The 27974-nt window shown below is 34.2% G+C and overlaps 1 protein-coding gene and 1 long non-coding RNA gene across 2 annotated transcripts; one reads left to right on the forward strand and one right to left on the reverse strand.

The window, feature by feature from the left end:
• Window positions 1–520: 520 nt before the first annotated feature.
• LOC109168192 (translationally-controlled tumor protein homolog) lies at window positions 521–2253 on the forward strand. Its single transcript, XM_019317240.1, has 5 exons — window positions 521–644; window positions 1376–1449; window positions 1529–1657; window positions 1734–1891; window positions 1970–2253. The coding sequence occupies exons 1-5, from the start codon at window positions 617–619 to the stop codon at window positions 2085–2087; spliced, it is 507 nt and encodes a 168-aa protein (XP_019172785.1). The 5' UTR covers window positions 521–616; the 3' UTR covers window positions 2088–2253.
• Window positions 1845–27435, reverse strand: LOC109168194. Its single transcript, XR_002052014.1, has 3 exons — window positions 27425–27435; window positions 23425–23428; window positions 1845–1923 (listed from the first exon to the last, which is right to left on the reverse strand). It is a non-coding gene; the product is annotated as an uncharacterized LOC109168194 (long non-coding RNA).
• Between the last annotated feature and the right edge of the window lie 539 nt (window positions 27436–27974).

The raw sequence follows: 27974 nt of genomic DNA on the forward strand, positions 1-27974 counted from the left end.
CATGATCCTTTCAGAAGGACCATATATGGTTAAATTTTGAATGTTGAAGGACTATGGGTGGTAAACTTAGATCACAAATGATAATAATTTAAAATTTGAAGGAACACGAGTGATCAATTTGAAAGTTTAAGACTAAATGTGTCAAAATCACTAGACTCGAAGGATCCCATATGACATTAACTTTCTTTATTATTATTATTTTTTTAATTAAGGAATGAAATTTTTAATTAAAAAGATAACTAAATACCATAATTATATTTTAAAAAATTATTAACCAAATAATAATTATGATTTTAATTATCATTCCTGTGTCTAAACTAATGAGCCAAACACACCATTAGATTGTTAGTTGAACAATAAGCCAAGCAAACATTAATAAATGATTTGGAAAACCCATTTGAGTGAGAATCAATGTTTGACAGGGATATGGATGGCATTAACAAGAATCCTAGTCCTATATCCGTAATTGGAAACTCTTCGTCCAATCAATCTCATCTTCTCCAAACCCTTGCACTATATATGCTCGTTCTGTACCCCCGCTCAACCCCTCTCTCTGCTCTCTCTTCCTGATTATATCTCTGTTCGGAGCATCCCGAGAGAGCTCAAGCTATCAACCATGCTGGTCTATAAGGATTTACTAACTGGTAATTTGTTTGAATGGATTTCGCGTGCTTTTCTCTTGTACTGCTAGATCTCAATTGATGCTTGTTATTTCTGATTTGATGTATTCGTAGAGTTTCGGATTTCGCAGATCTACGATTGTGTTTCATGTTTTTGGATTAGCACTTTTTGTCTGATCTTTCATTGATTGATTTCTTATGAACCGTATTCTTATTTTTAATCTGCTTATTTTGATGGTTAGTTGAACTATTTCGTAATTTTTTCTTTTTAGGTTATTTTTACTAGTTGTATGTTTTGGTCTATCACACACGAAAAGTGAACAAGTAAATAATAGTTTTTGGCACTAATTGTATGTTGCCTGTGCTTGATGATATTCGAAAAGGATTATATATTTATATATACTAGATTTGCCTTTTTTATGCTTAGGGTGACTAATATGTACAGATGCAAAATCCCTTGTTCAAAATTTTATGTATTGTATCTGCAGTGTTAATGAAAGAGTTGCACGTTTAAGAATTAGAATGGGGTATCAATTTGTCTAATTAGGAGCGCTGATATCTTTCTGATTCCTGATATGATAGAGTTATCAATTATTGCTCTTGTGTTCCCATCTGCATGGGATGGATCTAATTTGAATTGTGTTCTTTCTTTTTAATTTAATGGTTGAATAAAAATTACCTTTTATTTTATTTGATTTCTTTTCAATTGAATAACAATTACTTATTTTATTTTATTTTATTTTGTTGTGTGCTAGGTGATGAGCTTCTCTCTGACTCATTTTGCTACAAGGAAATTGAGAGCGGGGTTCTGTGGGAGGTTGAGGGAAAGGTGACTAGTTGTCCTTTCAGTTATGAAAATTTTGATTTTACCAATTTGGGAAATGTGCTGATTGCTTCTTGAATTACAGTGGGTGGTCCAGGGAGCAGTTGATGTAGATATTGGAGCAAACCCATCTGCAGAAGGTGCTGATGAGGATGAGGGGGTTGACGACAAAGCTGTTAAGGTGGTTGACATTGTTGACACTTTCAGACTCCAGGTACGGATATAAGAATTACGTGGTTTGTGATGTAGCATTTTTATAAAAATGCTGTTTAACATAATACTCCTTTTAGGAGCAACCTCCCTTTGATAAGAAGCAATTTGTAGCGTACATTAAGAAATACATCAAACTGTTGACCCCTAAGCTGGATGCCGAGAAACAGGAGGTGTTCAAAAAAAACATTGAGGGAGCAACCAAGTTCCTGCTCTCAAAGCTTAGTGACCTGCAATTGTAAGTTCATCAACAATCCCTAGGTTTTGTTCCTTTATTTTGTTATACCCAAAAATTGATGTGGTTCTGTTTCTGTAGTTTTGTGGGGGAGAGCATGAGTGACGATAGCACTCTTGTGTTTGCTTATTACAAGGATGGCGCTTCAGACCCAACATTCTTGTACTTTGCCCATGGTCTCAAGGAAGTTAAGTGCTAGATGGTGTGCAATGAACTACAAATGGGTTTTTGCAGCTCTAATTCTTAAAATCCTAATATTTGTATTTTTGGATTTGTGTAATGGGATTTCTAAGTTTCTCCAGAATGATAATTGCTTTTGCTTTCTAAATTAAGTAATAAACACAACTTCGTTTATGTTTGACTTAGATTGTTATGGTTATTTGCTTAGACTAGTATAGGGGTGTAAACGAGCCGAGCCTCGTGCTCGTTAATGATAGCATTGCTCGAGCTCGAGCTCGTTCAAGCTTGTGAACTGATGCTCGAGCTCGAGCTCGGCAACTGTTGAGCTGCTCGAGCTCGAGCTTGAGCAGCTCGATCGTTCGAGCTCGAGCTCGAATTCGAGCTCGAGTTTAGGCTTCAATTTGAGTTCAATTTTGATCTCGAATTTGACCTGTTTGATTTAAAATTTATACTACTTTATTTTATGACTTTTATCCATACATAATTATTAAAGTATTTTAATTTTCCTTCCCTAATTATTATTTTTATATACTAAATATAATATATTTATATTATATATTATATATTATATATTATATATTATATAATATATTATAAGGCTCGTGAGCGGCTCGTCGAGCTGCGAGCCTACAATACCTAAGCTCGGCTCGTGGTCGTTTAATCCATGAGTTGCTTGAGCTCGAGCCGAGCTCGATTTTGACCGAGTTCGAGCTGAGTGTTGACCGAATTGCTCACGAGCGACTCGGGAGCGACTCGGCTCATTTACACCCTTAGACTAGTATGTCATCCGGATGCACGGCTATGTTGTTATGGTATAACACATGTATTTGTTGAACATATAGTAAATAAAAGGTTGAACATATATTAAATAAACGAAATATAATTTGTTTGCATTTCGTAAATAAAAAAATTGTACATTATTAAAAATTTCTTTGTGAACTTCACAGTTTTAGTAGTGTTTAAAAAACTTCTATGTTCATCCCAAATTAAAACCTGTCTTATCAGGATTATTAACCTTAGAAACTTCAAACTATAACATATAGTTGAAAACTTTAGAAACTACAACATATAGTTGCTCATGGGTAAATACCGGTTTTCTTATCAAAACATTAGTATTTGTGTTGTTTCTGCATAGAATTTGCGCCAGTACCTCAATAACATGGTTTTCCAAGTTTGTAACAATCAACCGTATTCCAATACAAAGCCCCAAAGAGTAGTCTATATTCCTCAATAGCATAACTGCCGTATTCCAATACAAAGCCCCAAAGAGTAGTCTATATTCCTCAACAACATAACTGGAGATCCAACCTTCTCAAACTATTAAGAAATTCGGTGTGAACTTCAGATTACATATCAACCAGTGGCGGAGCTAGGATTTACGTTGAATGGGGGCGAATGGGGGCGAAAAAGCAAAGGTAAAATGAATGAATTAAAAAATGTTCAAATACAAAATACAAAATATCAAATACGAATAAAATTATTAAACAACTATATGCTAACTAACATTAACTAATTATTCCAAATAAACAACTATGCCAACTAACATTAACGAATTTCCAGCAAATGTATTTGTCCTTTGTGATTAACATAACCATTACAAAAGGCAATATTAGAATATTAAAAAAAAAAAAAAAAAAAAAAAAAAGCAAACAACAAGGTTTGAACTGCTAACCTCTTATTTATATATTAGGAGGTAAACTAATGGCTTTAACATCCAAGCCAACACAAACTTTGTTTAAATATTGGTATATTTAGTATATATATCATTTATATGGGGTAGGGTAGTGGGGGCAGCTGTCCCCACTGCCCCCATTGTGACTCCGCCACTGATATCAACATTTGTATCATTCAGTGGTGTGAACTTTAGATTGCATATCAATATTTGTATTTGACTTACACACAGAATCACAACTCAAATATATCTTAGAAGAGCCTTCATTCATACCATTAATGTATTGGTCAACATTGGAGTTCATAAAACTATAAGAAGAAATATTTAAAATGTGCTTACAATTTAAATATAATTACTGAAATTGCTAAGATATTAAAAAATTAACACTCATAATTGGTCATAGTATATTCATAACACTGTAACTATAATGCCACACCATATAAGCATCACATTACATATATACTAAAAATTATAATCATATATGGCCAAAACCACAGTCTAGCCCAAATAAGCATTACATTATATATAGACGGCAAATTATGCTGTGGAACCGTGTCCACCTTACACGTTTTTAGTGGATTGTTAATTTGCTATCTAGTTAGTTTTTTAATTTGTAAATGAAATACATTGCAATTGTGTTTATTATAATAAGGAATAAGGGTCAAATAGGCAACTGAACTGCATACAAAGTGCAATTAGGCCATCGAACTCAAAAAAAATACAATTGGATCCCTGAACAACACAAGATCATGCAATTAGGTCCAAAATGACCCGTTTACCTTAAACGCCGATTACCAATTTTAAAAATAATTTTAAAATATATTTTACATAAATTAATTAATTAAATTTAAAAAAAAAAAAAACTAGATCTGCCGGAGACGATTCGTCTCCGGCAGTTTTAGTTTTAGTTTTTTTTTTTTAATTAATTATTTTATTTAAAATTATATTTAAAATTTATTTTTAAAATTGGTAACCGTTACGTCAGCACAATTTTAGATCAACAGGTCATTTTAGACCTAATTGCATGATTTTGTGTTGTTCAGGAATCCAATTGCATTGTTTTTGAGTTCGATGGCCTAATTGCACTTTGGTGTGCAGTTCAGTGACCTATTTGACCCTTATTCCTTATAACAATAAACTGTCATTTTGCTATCAAAATCTTTAAATTTCTGCTACTTTAATATTTGTATTTTTTAATTTGCAAGTGAAATACATTGCAATTGTGTTTATTATAATAATAAATTGTCATTTTGCTACCAAAATCTTTAAATTTTTACTACTTTAATCTGTCTTTTTTAATTTGCAAATGAAACACATTACAATTATGTTTATTATAATAATAAATTGTTATTTTACTACCAAAATCTTTAGTAGATTTGTAATATAATGATGTATTTTGATATATGTTAAATAAATATTAATATGTTTTATTATTCTCTCTCAAATTGTGATTAGCCCCCTCCCCCCGCACCAGCAAATCCTGGCTCCGCCCCTAATAATTATGAATATAGAGTTCAGAAATTATGAACATAGAGTTCTTAAATCTTTCTGGGACCTTACGGTCCCTTCCTTTCACCAAAAAAAATGAACATAGAGTTCTATAATTATGAACATAAAGTTCTGTAATTGTGAATATAGAGTTCAATAATTGTGAATATGAAGTTCAAAAATTATGAACATAGAATTCAATAACTATGAACATAGAGTTCAATAATTATGAACATAGAGTTATGTAATTGTAAATATAGAGTTAAATAATCGTGAATATGAAGTTCAAAAATTATGAACATAAAGTTTTATAATTATGAACATAGAGTTTTCAGTAATTATGAACATAGAACCGTATCCGACACGGTTCCCCGGCATAACAATCCAAATATACAATAAAAATTAAAATCATAAATCGCCAAAATCACAGTCTAGCCCAAATAACACCCATCCCAATTTTTTTTAGCTAATTACCAAACTAAATATATAAATCTATATATATATATATATATATATATATATATATATAGACTTGCACTCGGGTGCGAACGGCTCGCCCAGGCGCGAAATAGAATGGATTCTGTTCGTCCACGTGTCCAGATCTAATGGATGAGAAACACTGATTTTTAAAAAAAACGCGGTGGCATTTTCGTAAATAATTGAACATCGAAGTGCAAGTAAAATGTATTACAAGTGCACCTATTCGCACCTGAGTGCGTCCCTATATATATATATATATATATATATATATATATATATATATATATATATATATATATATATATATATAAACAAAATCCTCCTATTTCATTTTTCCGCTCAAACTTTTGTAGTAAAACTTATTTGGTAAGCAAATGTAAAATGAAAATTAAATAATTAATTAAAATTTATTAATTGGTAATATTACATAATTACACTTTCCTTTTAAAAAAATTATACAAGTTTATAATTCTCATATTTTCTACCTATAAATATAATGGATTTGTGAGTTTGGAAATTATAATTTTTCATTTTGCACTGTTTCCCTCTTCTTCCTGTTCTCTTTGTGGAATCATATCTTGGTGTTGCACTACTGAAAACATAAATATTTTTTTACAATTTTCAAGATTATTATTATTATTATTATTATTATTATTATTATTATTATTATTATTATTATTATTATTATTATTATTTTGCAATTGTCGCTTGAAGTGTTTTTAGTGCCGCTGGATCCAACGGATTGGGCGTTGATGGAGACCCTGGTAACATTGGCTACAAAGTTGGGTTTTTTTTTTTTTTTTTTTGTTTTATTTTTTTTTTATTTTTTTTTTTTTTTTTGCAAATCTGAAGTTGGCTTGCTTTGGACTAAATTATTTGTTATTTTTATGACGCTGGTGGAAGAAGATTCAGTGATAGATGACTGCAGCAGTTCATGTCAGAGGGTTGTGGTTGAAGTTTGTAGGGATGACAACTCAATGAGAGTGTGGATCGTAAATATGTGTATTCGTTTTTTTTTTTTCATGTGTATATTCACTACCATTTTTAAGATTCATATTTATATTCATATTAATACTGTATTTTCTTTCCTGCATAATTTTAGATTTAGTTTGTTGATGTATCAATAACATTGTTTAATATCTGTGAATAAGGATTATTCCTTTGTTGTGTAGTACCATAGAGAATTACTATGCTATTCGATCCATTTTGAAGGTGAAAAGGGTATTTATCTTTATCCTAGAATCTAATTTTATGTTGTTTTTTAACTTTATTTTTTGTTTGGATGTTTGTCTATATCTCTTTTGTCAACCTTGAAGGGTTTCAACCATGAGCGCCAATCATTGTAGATGAAAACTTGTAAAATTACTTTTTTCAAATTTAGAGGTGGTAGTAACCTCTAGAACAACTTTGATTGTATTACAAAATTTTGACTTGGTGGATACAAAAACTAGAAATGCAAAATGAAGAATCTGGGCTTACCCAGTGAATCTCCTGAAAATATAATCCTTGGCTCATTTGGCAAAAGCAATAAAATATTTAGATGGAATCCAATCGAATTCAAAGCTCCTCTAACAAGTTGTTTATATATTATATTTAATAATTGCCTTATTTTTAGTTTGTGTCATTATTTCGATCATGCATGAAAATGCAATTGTAGATGTATCCAATTTAACTTTTTATCATATTGTTTTTAATTTCATTGTAATAAGGATTATATGGATGACTTTAGTTCTTATTAATATACATGCAATTGCATATATTGAAAAAAAGTAGTATATAAATTTAATAAAGTATATTTTATTGGTAGTTTTATTCAAAAAAAAAAAAAAGCAATATTTTGCAACTTTTTCAGGTAAGCACTTTAGCAAGTTGTTTGTATATAGATTTATGAGTAAATACCCAAAATGGTCCCTCGACTATACCTAAATTCACAAATTGGTCCTCGACTTTCAATTTCAACCAATTAAGTCCTTAACTTTGCAATTTTGACACGATTTGGTCCTCCATCTATTTGACAGTTTGTTGACCGCGATCTTTGAGGATATATATGTAGTTTCACGTGCAAAGCTCAAGAGAACGCTCTTGGAGGTGACATCGTTGTTTCGAAAGGGGAAGTGCTTCTCCGCTTGCTGCTTGGGGATCACGAGCCGGTTCAGCTTAGAGAACGCTCTTGGAGGTAACAACACCGTTTCGGAGGGGGGAAGTGCTTCTCCGCTTGCTGCTTGGGGATCCCGAGCCGGTTCAGCTTGCCTACATCGCTTGGTGTCACGTCTTTCTCGAAGAGCCACTCCAGGAACTTCGGCGATCTATCTATCAAAAGCTATAATCTCTTCGGCATGGGGTGCAGCGCCGACAGTGGATTCAAATGTAACAGTGCGGTCTAGAAATGCAACCGGAACCTTAAAAAACCAACGATGGACCATGAAATTACATATATATCCTAAAAAAGTGCAGTCAACAAACGGTCAAATAGATAAAGGACCAAATTTTGTTAAAATTTTAAAGTTAAGGACTTAATTGGTTGAAATTAAAAGTCGAAGACCAATTTGTGAATTTAGCTATAGTCGATGGACCATTTTGGGTATTTACTCTAGATTTATTAATTACTTTATTTTTATTTTGTGAAAATATTTCATGCATGAAATTTGAATGGTAGATGTATCATATCCAATTCTTTATCATAATATTCTTTTTAATTTTATTGTGATGAAGATTGTATTTATGAGTTTAGACATTCGATGAATTAACAACTATCATATTCTTTTTAATTTTATTATGATGAAGATGAAGATTATACATATGAGTCATAAGTTTAGACATTGGACAAATTAAAATGGATGTTAGTAAAGGATGTGGCAACACCTAACTTGTGCAATTAATATATAGATTAATTAGTCTTGGTGTAATCAAAATTACTGATAAATGAGAATATAGATTTTCTTTTGTAGTTTAACTACTAATGTAGTTTACTAAGATGTTTGTAATAATTTTTTATTTTAATACGGTGTATTAAAAGTTTATAATTTTAGCTAATTACTCATTTTAAATATCAAATCTTATTTAATTGATAGTATGTTTTTGGAAATCAATAAAATAATAGTATGTTTTTTTCAATTGTAATATAGCAATGTTTCCTATATAGTTATTACATAACAAAACTTTAAAATGAATACAGGTTACTGTTGGTCCCGAAAGGGTGGCGAGAAGTCTAGGGGGGGGGGGGGGGTGAATAGACTTCTCTAACTTTTCATACTTTTCTCAAGCAAACAACACTTTGGTAATTTCAACTCTAAGTAACAAGCATAAACAAGTTAAACAACTTAGAGTGTGCACAGCAGAATAAGTAGCGGTAAAGTGTTATGCTTTGATTGTGTAGTGCTCAAAGAGAGATTTTATACATGCATCACGTTAGAAACACTTGGATATAGATTAAGGATGATGTATGTAAAATATCACTTGCATGCAAACGTGGGAACTATCAAACCCAGACAGATAAAGATACGCGATAAATCGTAATGGGTTAGTTCGCAGATGATATAAGCATGCACGAAATTAAATGAGCAATAAGTAAATAGAGAGAGAGATTTATAGTGGTTCAGAGATGGTATAATTCTCCTAGTCCACTCTTCTCCTTTCACTTCAAGGAGGAAATTCACTATTCTTCGATCACCCAGATACAATAGTGAATAAGTGTCCAGCGACACTTCTCCGAGTGCTTCGCACAAAGCTACACTCCACCAAGGTTTTTCGCAAGCTCCTCTTGTTACTCCGCCTTCCCGAGTACTTCGCACCAAGCTGTACTCTTACACCACGAGAACTACGCACAAAGCTACGCTCTCACCGGGTTTTCACAAGCTCCTCTTGTTACTCTGCCCTTTACAACCGAGTGCTACGCACAAAGCTACACTCAAATTGGGTTTTTTTTTTCACTCTCTCTAGTTACTCTACCCCCTTTCTACACTCAGTAGAAGATTTACAATGAAATACAATGATTTCTTCTCTCAGACTTGAATTCTATCGTATATAGCTCAGTATATCACTTGATGTTTGATTGGATAATCTTCGTTGTTTTTTTTTGTTGTAGAATTCTTTCTTTTTCACCGTGCTTGACTTCAAGTCTGCTTGGACAATTTATAGCTAATGAAAACTATTTGTCCGTTGAACAACTTTCGATCTCGATCGTCCATTTTGAATTGTAGTTGATCAAATAATTGTGCCAACTTGGTTTGCAAAGTCATTTCGCCGTCTGTCAGAAGATTTGAATAATCTTGCCGTTCCTCTTCATTAATCGAACAAAGCTTTTCTTGGAATGTGTAGCCTCCAAATTTGAATTAATCTCAGGCTTGAGTATTTAAAAGATTTCCTTCGTGTATCAGCTTCTTCGACTCCTTCTTCTTCATTCGCAAAAATGCGGGTTCTAAAAAACATTCTGTCTAACAATTGTATCATGATGATGTCATAGCTTGTTTGGTGATGTCATATCCCGATTGTATATAATGTCCATCTTGTATCATGAACTAATATCATGTTAGGCTAGTATCATGAACTTGTTATCATGTCTTCATAAAAATTGCTTCAAGTGAGAGTCAGGGTTCTAAAAAACATTCTGTGGTGATGTCATATCCCGATTGTATATAATGTCCATCTTGTATCATGAACTAATATCATGTTAGGCTAGTATCATGAACTTGTTATCATGTCTTCATAAAAATTGCTTCAAGTGAGAGTCAAACTATGTATCACTTGGTTGCTTTACAACGCTCCTTCCAACTCAACTAAATAACCTTTTGATACATATCATGATTTAAATCCTTTTGTCTCATCTCTTCACATGGGTTCCATAACTCTTCTAAAAGCATATCACGTTGTGACGTCATCATCCGATAACAAAAGATATCATGTTATCAAAACTAATCACTTCCCGATATCATACTTCATGGTCAAAAATACTCTTAACAGGAATCAAACTATAGACCAACAAGTATCAAGCATGCTTCAACAAATTTTTTTCCATCTCGTCCATCTTATCCTTTGATGACTTGAGCGCTTCATAAATGTATTAAGCTATGATCCCGCTTACATTTATTCTTCCATCAATAAGGCTTTCACGTAGGCTTCATGGCAGGGGTGCACCATACTTTGTGAACCAGAATTGACTCAAATAAAATAAAATTGGGGTCTACAAAATACATTTGGCTCATCAAAACTTATACAATATATTCCTAACAATTTCCCCCTTTTTGATGATGCCGAAACTTATACTCAAGTCATTTGGCTATGTCAAATTTTGAAAAATAATCTTTTTGTCCAATTTTATCGCGACTAGCCATTTGACGGGTTTAACACATTTAGGACTTAGAGATTTTAATTTTGGACGGTCCTAAACGTATATTGAGACTAAAACGCGGGGTTTGCGTATTGATTTTTATCTTTTAATATTTCTTCCCCCTTTCAATTTTATTTTCTCAATTATACGCTTTACATGCATTTGCTAAGTCCAATTAAAATCTTGAGACTTTAAAGCAATTAAAAAAACACACTAAGACAATTAAAGAGATAAGCCGTGAGCTAGCTATTATATTGTGTACCAAAAAAATATAATTCGAACAAGCTAGCTAGGATTATGTACACCAAAAAAAAAAAACTTCATTTTTACCTCTTGCCAATTAAGGCATTCACATGTGCCCTTAGCTTCTTGAAATCTTGTTCACCTTCTTTGAGTTGGTATGGTGCGGTGACTTGCTCGGTTACATAGTTTCCATATGCTTCTTGAATATTGTCACCTCGTAACACTCCGGCTTGGTTCCAAGCAACGCATTCTTCAAATGATCTTCCATCTACCATCTCGTTGCTTGAGTGTCCAAAGAATGTCTCCAACTCACGTACTAGCTTCATCTTGGTCTTATCATAGATTGATCTTGAAGGTGATGACCTTGGGCAATCTTGTGGACTTGGTAAATCCGAACTTTGAGCAGTCACATGATACTCCATAATTCTTCCTCCTCGACCTCGTCCTTGACTTTGAACCTTTGGCATAGGAGAAACTCCTCGTGGTACTCCCGGAGGTCGAACAAGCTCAATGAATGGCCGTTGTGATGACGGTCCAATCAAGTGATTTACCAAATGACTTGGAGCTCCTCTAGCCCTTTCCCCCTTTTCGGCAGCAGCAACATAGCTTTGAAAGCTCGCCGAAGCTTCGAGTTGGATTTTCTGAACTCCAACTAATAGATCATTGTTCACGCCGGTTTTATGAAGTAAGGCCTTCAACTGATTTTTCACCAACCGTAGTCTTGATTCGCAATCGGTTCCTTTCTTTCCCAAATCGAGGAACATCTTCAAGACTTCCCGGTTGTGCTCTTCTTGCTTGGTGGTCATCATAGCCATATCACCTTGCATTGATCCTTGGCCAAGAAGTAATGATTCGGCCCTTTCATACACACCTTTGTGAAAATCATCCAATTTGGTATCAACATTACCAAATCGATGGTGAACTTTCTCAAACTCTTGGGAAACATCTCCTCTCATCTCTTGAAGTTCCCTGCGTACATCTCCAACAATACTTTGCCTTAAAGCTTCAACATCAATAGAATGAGAATGTACCTCCTTATGTGCCATAGGTAGTGGTCTCGGCTAGGTGGACTCAATCGGTTCCGGTGCATCCATTTGTGTTGTAGCATCAAGATGTAGTGGCTCGACAATGGTGTTATCAATAGGCTCTGCACAACTTAACGGTAACAGAGTAGATGATTCAACTTGCATCACTCCTTCTTGTGCATTCTCACGGGTTTCATGCTCATTCAAATCACCAACATTTTCTTCATTCACCAATGATGTAGGATTAAGTGTGACTTGATTATTCTCCAAATTTTCATTTACCGAATTTGTCACATCCGTGCCCGTGTGTGGAGAGATAGCATCAAAGCTAAGATTGTCACCTCCAAAATTTGAAGGAAATGCATCCAAATCATTTAGGCTTCCACCATCGGTTTCCTTCAAAGTTGATGCTTCTCCCGGTGGTCCGTGAGCTTCCTCTCTTGAAAGAATCATAGCTCGGGCAATGTCATCACGAGCAAATCCATCAACTGTCTCGACGGCATCTTCGGTAACAACTTGAGCAACTTTCTTTCCTCGGCTATTGGCAACTTTCTTGATAAAACATTCATTGATCACTAATAGCCTCGTAGCAAGAGCAAGGTTTCTTGTACCTAACCATGCTAGAGCAAACTCTTCTAACTCAAGAGTATTCGGCCCTATGGTTGTAGCAACCGAATGGTGATCACTCAATCTCCAATTTCTCCAAAACTTAACACGATTAAGCTCCCCCAACAAAACACTATCTGCCCCATACGTAGGAATGTTATCTACACTCCCAACTTTGCTTAGAACTCCCACTTCATCTTCATTCGGGTTCGAGGAGTTGACTATGGGTGCGGGTAAGGTAACAAAGGGATGGCTACAAGCATCATCACTAGCTCTCCTGTGGGCGTTGGACTCTCCATAACTAGGTTCTCGGATAACAAGGGATTTCTTGGTTAAGGATATGTTTGACGGGTTTGCCGGTTTTCGCTTTCGGGTGGTTGTTTGTGAGGGTTCAACTGGGGTTGGTGTTCTAAAGATGTAGTTTTGGTTTTGGATGGGTCGTGGCTTAGACAGGGCAACACCTTTGGCTTTTAATAACTCTCCAACAACAAAGACATATCCAATATCATTAGGAAACCATCCATTCACCAACGGTTTCGCATTCCCAACCTGCTTAATCATTCGACCAAACACAAAAACTCCCCAATCCACAGCAACATTATTCAATATAATATGCATCAAACCCAATTTCTCCTTAGTAAAATAATTTCTACTAGCATACTTGCATTCAATAATCTTATGCACAATATCTAGCAACATTCCATATTCATGCTTGAACAAAACTTTATTTCCATTATTGCAAGCCCCGACCGGTGCGGTTTCGTGTCTTATTTCACTCCAAAAGGTATTCAAATCAAATCCATGATTTTCAACTCTCAAACCTTTCTCCAACAAATTATATTTGGTTCGAACATCATCTAACCCAATTGACAATGCAACACTTCCAACAGTAGATTTTATAAAGTCATTTTCGACATATTCATGCTTATAAAATTCTACTACTTCATTCTTGTAAAATCCATCATACTTGAAAGAGCAAAAATTTAATAACCCACTAGATTCAAGAGAGTTTAAAATTTTTACCCCCAAGTCTTTGGATTGAACATGCTTGTTGTAATCCTCAAGGTCCAAGATCATCCCGCGAATCACCCGTGTAATTTTCCTTGATCCTTCGGCTTCAATTTGATTGGGAGCTCCTTCCATCTTAAATTAGAACACAATTGGGAATTTTTGAGGTGGTTTTTCGGGTAGTGATTTCGGCAGTCCGAAATTTTGGGTTGAAGGGGATGGGTTTTTGGTTGTGAGGGGTTTTGAGGTTAATGGTGAGGATGGGTGATGGATATTTAAGTGTAGAAGAGATATATGTAGAGGATTTGGGATGGGTTGGGTAGGATTGGAAGATTTTAGAGCTTCTTCTCTTCTTCTTGCATTCGGCCGGCGGTGAGAATGAGGGAGATGGAAGTTGATCTTCTTTCTTCCTCTTCTCTCGTTGGAGGCAAAATAAATGCCTAGGTAAAATTACCATCTTGCCCTTTAGTGGATAGAAAGAGATTGTAGAACAATTGAGGGCAACTTCGAACTTTCACTGATTTAAATTTGCTAACTCAGATTTTAATACTCCATTTGTAGGTACATGGCGCCAAAAATTAAGCTTCAATTAACTGCCACATGTAGATGTTCATGGAGCAAAAATTTCTTCGACACATAATTGTTAGTGCAATAAATATATTCACGCTAACAATTTAATTTCAAGATCCGATAAATCTGAGAAAATATGAGCGACCGATAAAATTAATCAGACAGATAAGTGCAAGTTCCAATTAAAAAAGGATGCCAGATACATTTCTAATTTTAAATAAAATAACATCAGTTGACTTAAGCAGGTCAAAATTAAATAAGGCTGATGATCACATAATCCATACTGACTTTACAACTTGCATGCACGGTATCATTTGCAGTTTTCAAATTAGCTCAGTATCATGCATATTCCCCCTAAACCATATATGCACTTACCCACTATCATGACATATTCCCCCTAAATTATATATCCTTTACATAATTAACAACAATTTCTACGTACCCAAATTCGTAAGATAAAATTACTAACATGTACACAAATAAATTGTAACACATTACTCAAATTAAATCACGTAGAGCACATAGGTAACAAATTTCATGCAAAGCACGTACGCACATTTTCGAATTTAAGAGTTTTGAAATACTTAGCTCATTTCAATCATTCCCATTTCGTGCCTTAGAGTTGCAAAACGAGATTCACACAACGGTTTTGTGAGAATGTCGGCAATTTGATTTTCTGTGGGAACATGATCGATCTTCAAATCTTTCTTCTCGACGTGGTCTCGTATGAAATAATGTCGAACGTCGATGTGTTTGGTTCGCGAATGAAGTACTGGATTTTGGGTTATTGCAATCACGCTAGTATTATCACATGAAATACTAACATTTTCGCATTTAATCCCATAGTCCAACAATTGTTGCTTCATCCATAAAATTTGTGCACAACAACTCCCAGCTGCAATATATTCGGTTTCGGCAGTGCTCGTAGCTATGGAGTTTTGTTTCTTGCTGAACCAAGAAACCAATCTTCCCCCTAAGAACTGGCATGTCCCTGAGGTACTTTTTCGATCTATTTTACACCCTGCAAAATCTGAATCTGAATAACCAGTTAGTGTAAAATCTCCTTCTTTGGGATACCATAATCCCACAATGATTGTTCCCTTTAAATATCGAATTATCTTCTTCGTTGCAATCAGATGGCTCTCTTTAGGCTTCGATTGAAATCTTGCGCATACTCCGACTGAGTAGGATATGTCCGGTCTACTTGCGGTTAGATATAGAAATGATCCAATTATTCCTCGATACATCGTTTGATCAACGTCTTTGCCTTCGTCATCTTTGTCCAATTTTTGAGAAGTACTCATGGGAATTTTGACTGAGGATTTTCCATCTAGCCCAAATTTCTTTATAAGATCTTTTGTATATTTGGCTTGATTCACGAAAATCCCTTCTTTGAGCTGTTTGACTCGTAGTCCCAAAAAGTAGTTCAATTCTCCCATCATGCTCATTTCGAATCTGTTCTGCATAAGTTCAGAGAATTTCTCACACAAAGAAATGTTAGTGCTTCCAAAAATAATATCATCAACATAAATTTGCACTAATAAAATATAACCATTTTCTTGAATTCTAAAGAGGGTTTTATCGACTAGGCCCTTGGTGAATCCACAACCAATTAGGAATGTTGACAAGGTATCGTACCAAGCTCGCGGAGCTTGTTTCAACCCATACAACGCCTTCTTGAGTTTGTAGACTTGATCACCAGTGCCTTTTACCTCAAATCCGGGTGGTTGCTCGACGTAAACTTCTTCTTCAAGTAAGCCATTAAGAAATGCGCTCTTTACGTCCATTTGATATACTGTGAAGTTCTTGTAGGCTGCATATGCTAGGAAAATTCTTATTGCTTCGAGTCGTGCGACGGGGGCAAATGTTTCATCAAAATCTGTGCCTTCTTCTTGTGAGTACCCCTTTGCGACTAATCTTGCTTTATTCCTAACAATAACGCCATCTTCGTTTGCTTTGTTTCTAAAGACCCATTTGGTGCCGATTACATTTTGGTGCGTTGGTCTTGGAACAAGTTCCCAAACATCATTGCGCTTGAATTGATCCAATTCTTCTTGCATTGCATCTATCCAACTTGGATCGGCTAGAGCTTCATCAATTTCTTTTGGTTCAAGTTGTGATAGAAAACATGAGAACATTGCATCTTGTTGGTCCCTTGTAGATGATCGTGTTTTAACTCCGTCTCTCGGATTTCCAATGACTAAGTCATGTGAATGACTTTTTAGCCACTTTCGATTCGGTTGAAAACTTATTGGGTTTTCAGAGTTTCCTTCTTGTTGAAATACCACTTGTTGTGCCACTTGTTGAATTTCATCTTGTTGTAAATTGTTGACGGGTATTTCTTCGGATTCATTTACTGGGATTTCTTCCATTGGAATTTTGGGTGCAACTTCGGGTGCGGTCATGGTTGGTACTTCTCGTGCCACAATGGGTATTGTCTCCAATTGATGAGTACCCATGTCACTTGTTTCTTCTATATCCTGCAACACATTTTCTTCAAAAATATTGTTAGAATTATTTAAATTAGACTTACATCCTTTATCTTTGACTTCTTTTCCGTTGCTTTCGTCGAACACAACATGAATTGATTCTTCTACCACCATTGTTGATTTGTTGAATATTCTATACGCCTTGCTAGAAGATGAATATCCCAAGAATATTCCTTCGTTCGCACGTTCGTCAAAAGTCTTTAAATAGGAATTTCCATTAACAAGTACAAAACATTTACATCCAAACGTATGAAAATAAGTGAGGTTTGGCTTCCTCCCTTTCCATAATTCGTATGGTGTTTTGTTATATGACTTGTGGATTAGACTGCGATTTTGAGTATAGCACACCGTATTGATAGCTTCTGCCCAAAATCTTTTTGGTAGATCGGCGGCTGATATCATGACACGTCCAGCTTCTTTGAGTGTCCTGTTTCTTCTTTCAGCTACTCCATTTTGTTGCGGCGTTCGTGCGGCAGATATTTGGTGTAGAATCCCTTGTGAATTGCAATAGGATTGAATCACGCCATTCACAAATTCGGTTCCTCGATCGGTTCGAATTGTTGCGATCTTCATATCTTTTTCGACTTGTAGTTGCTTTAGTAGCTCTGGCAACTTCGATTCAACTTCGTTCTTCTTCTTTATGAATAACGTCCAAGTGTACCTGGAAAATCATCAACAACAACCAAAGTGTATTTCTTACCACTTATACTTACTGGGTCTACTGGACCAAATAAATCCATGTGCAGTAGACTTAGAGGTCTTGATGTTGACTCTTGAGCTTTGGATTTGAATGATGACTTGATTTGTTTTTCCTTTTGGCATGCATCGCATAATTGATCCTTTTTGAATGCAATGTTGGGCAATCCATCGACTAGCTTATTTTGTGCAAATCCATCGACTAGCTTATTTTGTGCAAGCTTATTGATGGTTTTGAAATTTAGATGATTTAGCCTTCTGTGCCATTCCTAATAGGAACCAGTACACATGGAATCAAATAAGGGTCTATAGTGGGCTCATCACAAGGCTCATAACTACATCCATAAAGAATCATTGGTGGAAGAAACAAGAAGGTCCAATAATAATTCCATACGATAGAGGAAAGTATTATAGTGGCCCATTTCAAGTGATATCATGGATCGAAGACAATGCTTACAAGATTCGAGGTCGAATCATTTTCAAGAAGGGGAGGATGATGTGGCCCAACATAATGAAGATCCATCAAAAATACCAATTGGGCCAATCACATGGCCCAAGTCCAAACAATTAAGACAACTCTTCATTGGTGATATACAAAGATAGTGGAAATCCAAGTTAAGCCCATTTGCAAAAGATGAAGAAGAATTCAATGATTTTATAATTGTTTAAGTGCTGATTTTGGAGATTAAATTAGGCCCAAATAAGCCTTATTATTTTTAGTCATCATTATTTTAATTGTTTGGCATTAATTAGAAAACACTAGTTTGTATTTAGAAAGGATTCCTTAAATCCCTTTCTAATAGAACTATATTTACTTGCTTTCTAGATTAGGTTTAGGACTCTTATTCCCATTGTATTTAGGATTACAATGCTGCCCTATACCTATAAATAGGGCACATCCATATCAGTTTTAAAGAGGCTTCAATTCAATAAAATTCTTAAGTTTTTCTTTACACTTGTGTAAGAAACCTTATGGCTACTTGTGGACTCAATTAGTGGCTAGTCGTGGACTCGACTAGCAAATTGATTCGTGGACTCGAATCAATCTTCCTTTCTTCAACCTTAGATTTAGGTTCGTGGACTCGTTCTTGAATTGAAGAAAACTTGATCCGACTCTAGTTGATTGAAGATTGCAACATCGAGGTACTTGATGCTACATGGGATTCTCCAAAGTCTTTGAGGATTCGGGACTACGGGTTTCTCGTGAGGTTTAAGGTATTTTGATCCATGTCTATCTTTACTTTTGAGAGCATTCTTGGGACAAATACTCCATCTTATTTGAATCTTGGACTAGGTTCATATCAATTCCCAACTTGCTTCATTTGAATTGCTTGCCATCAAACATACAGAGTCCTTCGTTGTACTCCAATCAACAACATACATATTTTTCTTTCTCGATCCGGCTAGTACAACTTCCTTCGTAGATTCGTCTTTGACTTGACATTTATCTTTGAAAAATTCTACGAGATAGCCTTTGTCGCAAAATTGGCTTGTGCTAAACAAATTGAATTTTAATCCTTCGACAAATGAAACATCTTCATTTCGTAGGCCATTCTTCACAATTGTTCCAGTGCCTTTTGTTGTTCCATATCGATCGTTTCCTCCAAAAACTACTTTTGGTCCTTCGATACTTTTGAACTCAACCAGACTAGCTTTATTGCCGGTCATGTGTCGAGAGCATCCGCTATCGAAATACCAAATTTCCTACAATAAAATTAATTATTCTTAGGTACCCACACTTGTTTGGGTCCTTTTGCGTTAGTAATTTTTGGCATCCAAATCCACCTAGATCCCACTGATCCAAGAGTAGGTGATTTGTAACCATTAAAAACTTTATAATCATAACGCACTTGCGAATAATGCTTTGTTGCGGGTTGGGAAGATGATAGTTGCTTGTTTCTATGAAATAGAGCAAATCTGGACTTGGTCCATGGTTTGTCTTCAAGCGACCAATCTCCTTCTGAGGGATATAATCTCCCAGCCCCAATTCTCGGAATTCTTCCCATATTCCTATGAGGTTTCATTGCACTTGACTCGTTGGTTCTCTTTTGAGATACAAATTTTTGTCTTTTAAAATTTTGTTGTCTTGCCGAGATATTATTATTTTGATTCGGCCTTACAACATTTTTATGGGCATTAATTTTGTTTCCAACTCCTTGTCTCATTGTGCTATGTTGACTTTTCACAAATTTTACCACTGGAACTTTATTGATTAAAGTAGTAGTAGAATTAGTCAACTTTTGAGGGGTTTTAGAACATGTTGGATCGTAGCCTAGTCCGGCTTTATCTCCAGCGGGTTTTTGCATGTTTACCATTTTATCCATTATTTTGGATGAATGCGTAAATGATGCGATTACTTCCCGAAGGTTATGTTCTCGAACCTCTCTAGCTTTGCACTCTTCTTGAAGTCGAATATTTTCGGCTTTCAATTTACTCATTTCATTTAGAGCATTTTGCAATTTTTGTGCCATTTCTTCTTTTTCAAGGATTAATGTATTATTGCGCTCTTTAATTTGAGTATGAGTGGCCATGATCTTTTGACAATCTTCCATAAGACTTTGAAATGATTCTTGAGTCTCGAAAGAGGTGTCAACGGAACTAAAGGAACTAAAAGAACTAGAAGATACCTCTTCGTCGATTTCGCGCGCCATTAAACATTCCTCATGTTCGGATGTCTTGCCAACTAAGCATAGAAGCGCCGTATCTTCTTGTGATGAATCACTCTCGTCACTGGATGATTCTTCGGATTCGCTTGCTTCTAGTGGATCACTTATCAAAGCTTTTCGTTTATCCTTCTTGAATCTCTTTTCCTTCGACTTGTATTCTTCCTGCGAAGGGTTAGTAGCATTCAAATTTTTGCTTACCTTGGGGTGTGGACATTCTGCCATAAAGTGTCTAGACTTTCTACAATTATAGCACACATTTGTGTTATCTTCGACCGCTTCTTTCCTTGGTCTTCTAAACGAGCTTCCTTGTGGTGAACTCTTGAATTTGTTCTTTCGCATAAACTTTTTGAATTTCCTAACAAATAAGGAAAATTGTTCGTCAGATAAAAAATCATTATTTCCTACTGACCTTGATGTAGACGGTTGATCGGCCATTAGTGCGGATGTTCGTTCATCGCGTTATTCTCCAATTCGTGTCTTCATTTCGAACTCATACGCCTTGAGATCACTAAAGAGTTTATCCGTAGATAATGTCCTTAGATCTCTATGATCTCGCATTGCGGTTACTTTCATGTCCCAATTAGAAGGTAGTCCACGCAATACTTTGAGTGATATTTCCTTCTGGGAGATGGGTTTGCCAAGATCACTTATTTCACCAAGAATCTTGACTAAGCGAGCTTCCATATCGGTAATACTTTCGTTAGAAAGCATTTTGAAATCTTCGAATCTTTTCATGGCGATGGTTAGATTGTTGTCCTTTTCTTGTTCGTCGCCTTCACCGATGCTTATGAGAGTATCCCATATTTCTTTTGCCGTGGTGCACTTTCGAATCTTTGGGAATATGGTGTCATCGACCGCTTTGAACAAAATGTCCTTGGCAATATTGTCCAAGTTATTTCGCCCTCTATCTTCACTTGTCCACTCCATTTTTGGCTTTGGAACATATTGTGGAGCATTTGGATCTCGTGGGGTAGCGGTATTAACTTCCATGATCTTAATAGGACCAGTGGTGATGACTTCCCACATTTCATTATTTAAAGCAGATAAGTGCACCTGCATACGTATTTTCCAATCATCAAATTTATCAAGTGAGAAAAGCAAATTTTGAGCAAGAACCATATCTCTCTTCATCTTGAAGTTTCGAGATCTATCTAGCAGTCAAGAAATGACTCAAATAGACAACTTCTCTAACTTTTCATACTTTTCTCAAGCATACAACACTTTGGTAATTTCAACTCTAAGTAACAAGCATAAACAAGTTAAACAACTTAGAGTGTGCACAGCGGAATAAGTAGCGGTAAAGTGTTATGCTTTGATTGTGTAGTGCTCAAAGAGAGATTTTATACATGCATCACGTTAGAAACACTTGATATAGATTAAGGATGATGTATGTAAAATATCACTTACATGCAAACGTGGGAACTATCAAACCCAGACAGAAAAAGATACGCGATAAATAGTAATGGGTTAGTTCGCAGATGATATAAGCATGCACGAAATTAAATGAGCAGTAAGTAAATAGAGAAAAAGATTTATAGTGGTTCAGAGATGGTGTAATTCTTCTAGTCCACTCTTCTCCTTTCACTTCAAGGAGGAAATTCACTATTCTTCGATCACCCAGATACAATAATGAATAAGTGTCCAGCGACACTTCTCCGAGTGCTTCGCACAAAGCTACACTCCACCAAGGTTTTTCGCAAGCTCCTCTTGTTACTCCGCCTTCCCGAGTACTTCGCACCAAGCTGTACTCTTACACCACGAGAACTACGCACAAAGCTACGCTCTCACCGGGTTTTCACAAGCTCCTCTTGTTACTCTGCCCTTTACAACCGAGTGCTACGCACAAAGCTACACTCAAACTGGGGTTTTTCACTCTCTCCAGTTATTCTACCCCTTTTCTACACTCAGTAGAAGATTTACAATGAAATACAATGATTTCTTCTCTCAGACTTGAATTCTATCGTATATAGCTCAATATATCACTTCATGTTTGATTGGATAATCTTCGTTGTTTTTTTGTTGTTGTAGAATTCTTTCTTTTTCACCGTGCTTGACTTCAAGTCTGCTTGGACAATTTATAGCTAATGAAAACTATTTGTCTGTTGAACAACTTTCGATCTCGATCGTCCATTTTGAGTTGTAGTTGATCAAATAATTGTGCCAACTTGGTTTGCAAAGTCATTTCGCCGTCTGTCAGAAGATTTGAATAATCGTGCCGTTGCTCTTAATTAATCTGACAAAGCTTTTCTTGGAATGTGTAGCCTCCAAATTTGAATTAATCTCAGGCTTGACTTTTGTTGAATTATTGATCTGATATGCCAAGTTGATCAAATAATTTATCTGCTGATTCTTGCTTGAGTATTTAAAAGATTTCCTTCGTGTATCAGCTTCTTCGGCTCCTTCTTCTTCCTTCGCAAAATTGCGGGTTCTCAAAAACATTCTGTCTAACAATTGTACCATGATGATGTCATAGCTTGTTTGGTGATGTCATATCCCGATTGTATATAATGTCCATCTTGTATCATGAACTAATATCATGTTAGGCTAGTATCATGAACTTGTTATCATGTCTTCATAAAAATTACTTCAAGTGAGAGTCAAACCATGTATCACTTAGTTACTTAGCAACACTCTTTCCAACTCAACTAATTAACCTTTTGATACATATCATGATTTAAATCCTTTTGTCTCATCTCTTCACATGGGTTCCATAACTCTTCTAAAAGCATATCACATTGTGACATCATCATCCGATAACAAAAGATATCATGTTATCAAAACTATATCTTCATGATGGCACTTCCCGATATCATACTTCATGGTATCACTTCGTGATATTATTTCCCAATATAGCACTTCACCATAGCTTGTCTTAAACCTTTTTAGACAAAAATGCTCTCAACAGGAATCAAACCATCAAACCATAAACCATCAAGTATCAAGCATGCTTCAACAAATTTTCTTCCATCTCATCCATCTTATCCTTTGATGACTTGAGCGCTTCATAAATGTGTTAAGCTATGATCCCGCTTACATTTATTCTTCCATCAATAAGGCTTTCACGTAGGCTTCCTGGCAGGGGTGCACCATACTTTGTGAACCAGAACTGACTCAAATAAAATAAAATTGGGGTCTACAAAATACATTTGGCACATCAAAACTTATACAATATATTCCTAACAGTTACATATATTATTTACACATGAAACTTATTTACACTAATAGTTGTTAGTATCATAAAATCACTTCGACATAGAAATATTAATAAAATCGTTATTAATAATTAACTAATTAATATGTATTAAAAAGAATCATTGACTGAGAATAAAAATGGCATAAAAAGTAGATCAATTTGAAAAGGAAATGATAATTAATACTTGATTAAAAATGGCACAAAATATATTACTGAAAATAATATATATATATATATATATATATATATATATATATATATATATATATATATATATGTTATTATTATTATTATTATTATTATTTATAATAATAATAATAATAATAAGTGAAATGCCATTTTTACCTTCATATTTAACAGCCCTAACACTTATTTAACGGAGAAGGGGGAAAATAGCCACTTCAAAAATAATTGAGGGGGATAAAGTGGTTACATAAACAACATAGGGGGGAAAATATGCTATAAGTAAACAATACAGGGGGAAAAATTGCCAGTTTACATATATATATATATATATATATATATATATATATATATATATATATATATATATATATATATATATATATATATATATATATATATATATATATATATATATATATTGGAAAACGACATGATAATTAATACTTGATTAAAATGGCACGAAATATATAAATCTGAATATATATAAAAAAATTATATTAATAATTATAGTATAAACTAATTTATATGTTTAAAAAATATTTGACTGAGAATTAAAATGACATCGAAATTAGGTCAATTGTAAAAGATATGATTATTAATACTTGATTAAAAATAAAAAATGATCCCATATTGACTCAAATGAAAAAGGAAATGGTCACACCGTCCAAATAATAGTATAGAAAAATTAAAAAAGAAATGTATAAAAAAGAATCATTGACTAAGAATAACAATGGCATGAAAATTAGGTAGTTGGAAAAGAAAATGATAATGAATACTTGATTAAAAAATGGCATGAAATATATAAATTCTGAATATATATCGACAATTATATTAATAATTATATTATGAACTAATTGATATGTATTAAAAAATATTTGACTAAAAATAAAAATGGCAATAGTATTCATGAAAAAGAAAAACATATATTCTATTAAAATAAATTAAAATTTTGAATGACAATAAATTTCATATAAAATGAAAATATATTCAAATAAAAGAAAATGAAAATCTCAAGTTCACCAATTTTTTTTTTTTTTGGAAGTTACTGACTCTATTATACATTGTAGTATCTGTTCATATACTTTCTCAACCTAATCTTCCAAATGGAAGTCCAACCCGGGTACCATTGGACCACATAGTCCTGGTTCAAGTTCACCAATTGATATGTGGAAGTTATTATTATTATTTTTTGAAGTTATGTGGAATTTATTTTAATTAGATAGAATTGAAGTGGCCAAGCATTTTTTTCTCCGATGACATGTAGTGACTTTCCATATGGGAGGTCATGAGTTCGAGCCTCAGTGGAGGCGACGTTGACTCCAAATACTACAATGTAATAGAGTCAGCAGCAAGCATTCAAAAAAAAGAAAGATAGAATTGAAGTGTTCTATTTACATAGACTCTGTTCACATGAAGCACACAGAGTCAACAAAACCTCCATTGAAGCTCGATCTCATGACCTCCCACATGAGAGAGGTCACTACATGCAATCTGAGCACAAGGTGCTTGGCTTATTTTATTCGAATTTAGTTGTATATATTTTCAATCTTATATTTAAATTACAGTAAAGATTAATATTTGTATTAATTTAAGCTCAAAATAATGATAATCTATCTATCTATATCTATATCTATATCTATATATCTTTATATAATTGAAAGTAAAATCCTCCTAGTCAAATTTTCCTCCCAAAACTTAGGGGCATTTCTGTAATATCTGTGTATATATAATTGGTCTATATATAATTCATAAATATTCCGTGTGTGACTGATTAGTTATGGAAAGAATATTATGATAATTAATTAATTAGTTTATAAAATTTATTTCGTGTGAAGTTTAGTTGACTAAATTTAATTAATTATACAAATTATATATTCATACCGGTGTATATATAATTAGTCTATATATATTTCATAAATATTTCGTGTGTGACTAATTAGTTATGGAAAGAATATTATGATAATTAATTAATTAGTTTATAAAATTTATTCCGTGTGAAGTTTCGTTGACTAAAATTTAATTAATTCCCGTTGATGCTAGCATATGCAATGACTATCAACAAAAGTCAGGGTCAAACAGTCACTAGTACAAAATGGAGCAAAGAAATATGACATTAGGCTACCCTTCTTTAAACAAGGGTAGTGTATTGCTAAAAAAGAAAGGGGCGGTGGCATACTTGTAAATAAATGAATAAGAAACCGCTACCCTTCTTTAAAAAGGGTAGCGATTTTCCAAGGGGATATACTTTCAACTTCCCTTGCTTGTAGAAAGGGCAGTTGAAACTAGATTTGGAAACAATTATTTAAAAAAAAAAAAAAACAAAAAAACGATCACAACAAAAAAACCACATCTGGCTCTTAGACCTAGTTGCGCATTTCTCAGATCTCACCTCTCCTCCAGGCCATCACAGACCTCCGCCACCTCTTCCTGCCTCCGTCGTCGCTGCACTCCTCACCACAGATCACACTTCCGCCTTCAACACCGCCTTGAAATGTACAATGTATTGTTATTTTGTTGTTATTATGGTCACCTCTGAGGACATTTCTCAGCTCGCTCCATCTTTTTCTTTGATCTTTATCTATATTTGATGAAAGTCTCATGTCTAATAGTGTAGTAGTGTAGTAGTGCACCTCTGAGTAAATGGCTCTTTTTCACTTTAATCTTTCAATGATAATAAGTTGTGGTGGTGAAGGTTATTAGTTCCCCTGTTCGTGTAGATAAGCAAAATTTTGGGATTGAATGGTATCGATCAATTCTCCACATCAGATGTTGAAAAAAGAAATGTTCAAAAAGTTTGCATTTGCATAAGGGAGCTATCAAAGAAAGCCAAATCAAAACATTTAAAGGTAAGACAAATAATGTAGGTGCAAGTTTTTATGGAGTGTTTTATTTTGTTCAATAGACTTTCTTGATCAGTTCTTTCTTAGGTTATTATGCAAATGCTTTCTCCTTTCAGCTTCAACCACAAATTTACTGATAATAGATCATTATCTTGATAGGTCCCAGACTTTGATGTGGTAACTGAATCTCATCGTAACATACACTATGCCATGCCAAAAGATATGGTGGGGGGCATTAGAAGAAGCCACCAAAAATATCAAAGACAGAACGTTAGGAGGTATACTCATCTAGGATGGATTAAAGCCATAGCCATCAGCATGTATGAGCTTGCGTATTGATAATATTGTATTTATAATATAATATGTTGATAATATTGTGTTTTGATGGTTTGTTGATAAAATTGTGTTGATGGTTAATATTATGTTGATATGTAGTGTATGAATTCTGTATAGGATTTTAAAAGAATTAGGAAATTTAAATATAATAATGATTTTTTTAATTAAAAAAAAAAATCCGCTACCCTTCTGTTTAAAGAAGGGTAGCGGATGCTTTAAAAATAAAGAAAATATGCTACCCTTCTATAATAGAAGGGTAGCGGATGCTTAACTTTCCGCTGCCCTTGTTAAAGGGTAGCGGAAAGGTCAAGGTTTTTAGCGACCCTGGTATCCGCTACCCTTGTACAAGGGTAGCGGATGTGCAAATCTGTACTAGTGAGTAACTCACGTTGGCATATTGTTGAAAAAATCAGTCTTTAATCACGATCAATTGTATGTGACTTTTTCCTGAGTCACTCATCTTGATAGCCTTAAGGTTTTAGCTCTAGACGAGGATGGACAAACTTCTGTTACTACTACTAATGTCGTCTACAAAGAGGTTTTCAACAATGTATAATTCAAAATAGTTATATTATGTATTCTTCTTGCACAAATATAACAAAATTGTTACATATCTACATATTATGTATATATTCCGTTACAAAAAATTCTATAGCTAAATTACTACACATAAAAATAACTAGCAATTGTCCCGTGCGCTGCACGGTAAATAAATTGTAAAGTATTTAATTTATGCTTGTTATATTATAAATTGTGTGAAACGATGGTGTTTTAATTTATAATTTTTAGAGAACCGAAAAGAAGAAGTATAAATTATTTGTATTTGAGAATTGAACAAAAAAAAATTGTTAAATTTATTGTCCAATTGTGTGCAATAATTATAATTTAATTTATTTATTATTTTCAGACATGAGAACATAATAATTATAAAATTATATTTAAATTGTGAATTGAACAAAAAAATAAACATGTAAATGCTACACAATAAATACTCAAATACAGCTTATGTTATTAATAAAAACGAAGTGTTAGAAGTTAGAACATTACTAATTATTGAAAACTTAATATGATATACAACGTTA

This window comes from Ipomoea nil, unplaced genomic scaffold (assembly GCF_001879475.1).
Source record: "Ipomoea nil cultivar Tokyo-kokei standard unplaced genomic scaffold, Asagao_1.1 scaffold3195, whole genome shotgun sequence".
Classification (NCBI taxonomy): Eukaryota; Viridiplantae; Streptophyta; class Magnoliopsida; order Solanales; family Convolvulaceae; genus Ipomoea; species Ipomoea nil.

What these genes read in the sequence shown, in the direction of transcription:
- LOC109168192 (XM_019317240.1), top strand. Translation starts at nt 617, where the DNA reads ATGCTGGTCTATAAGGATTTACTAACTG. An exon ending in TTGACACTTTCAGACTCCAG is followed by an intron (nt 1,658 to 1,733) that starts GTACGGATATAA and finishes TACTCCTTTTAG; the next exon opens with GAGCAACCTCCCTTTGATAA. An exon ending in AAGCTTAGTGACCTGCAATT is followed by an intron (nt 1,892 to 1,969) that starts GTAAGTTCATCA and finishes CTGTTTCTGTAG; the next exon opens with TTTTGTGGGGGAGAGCATGA.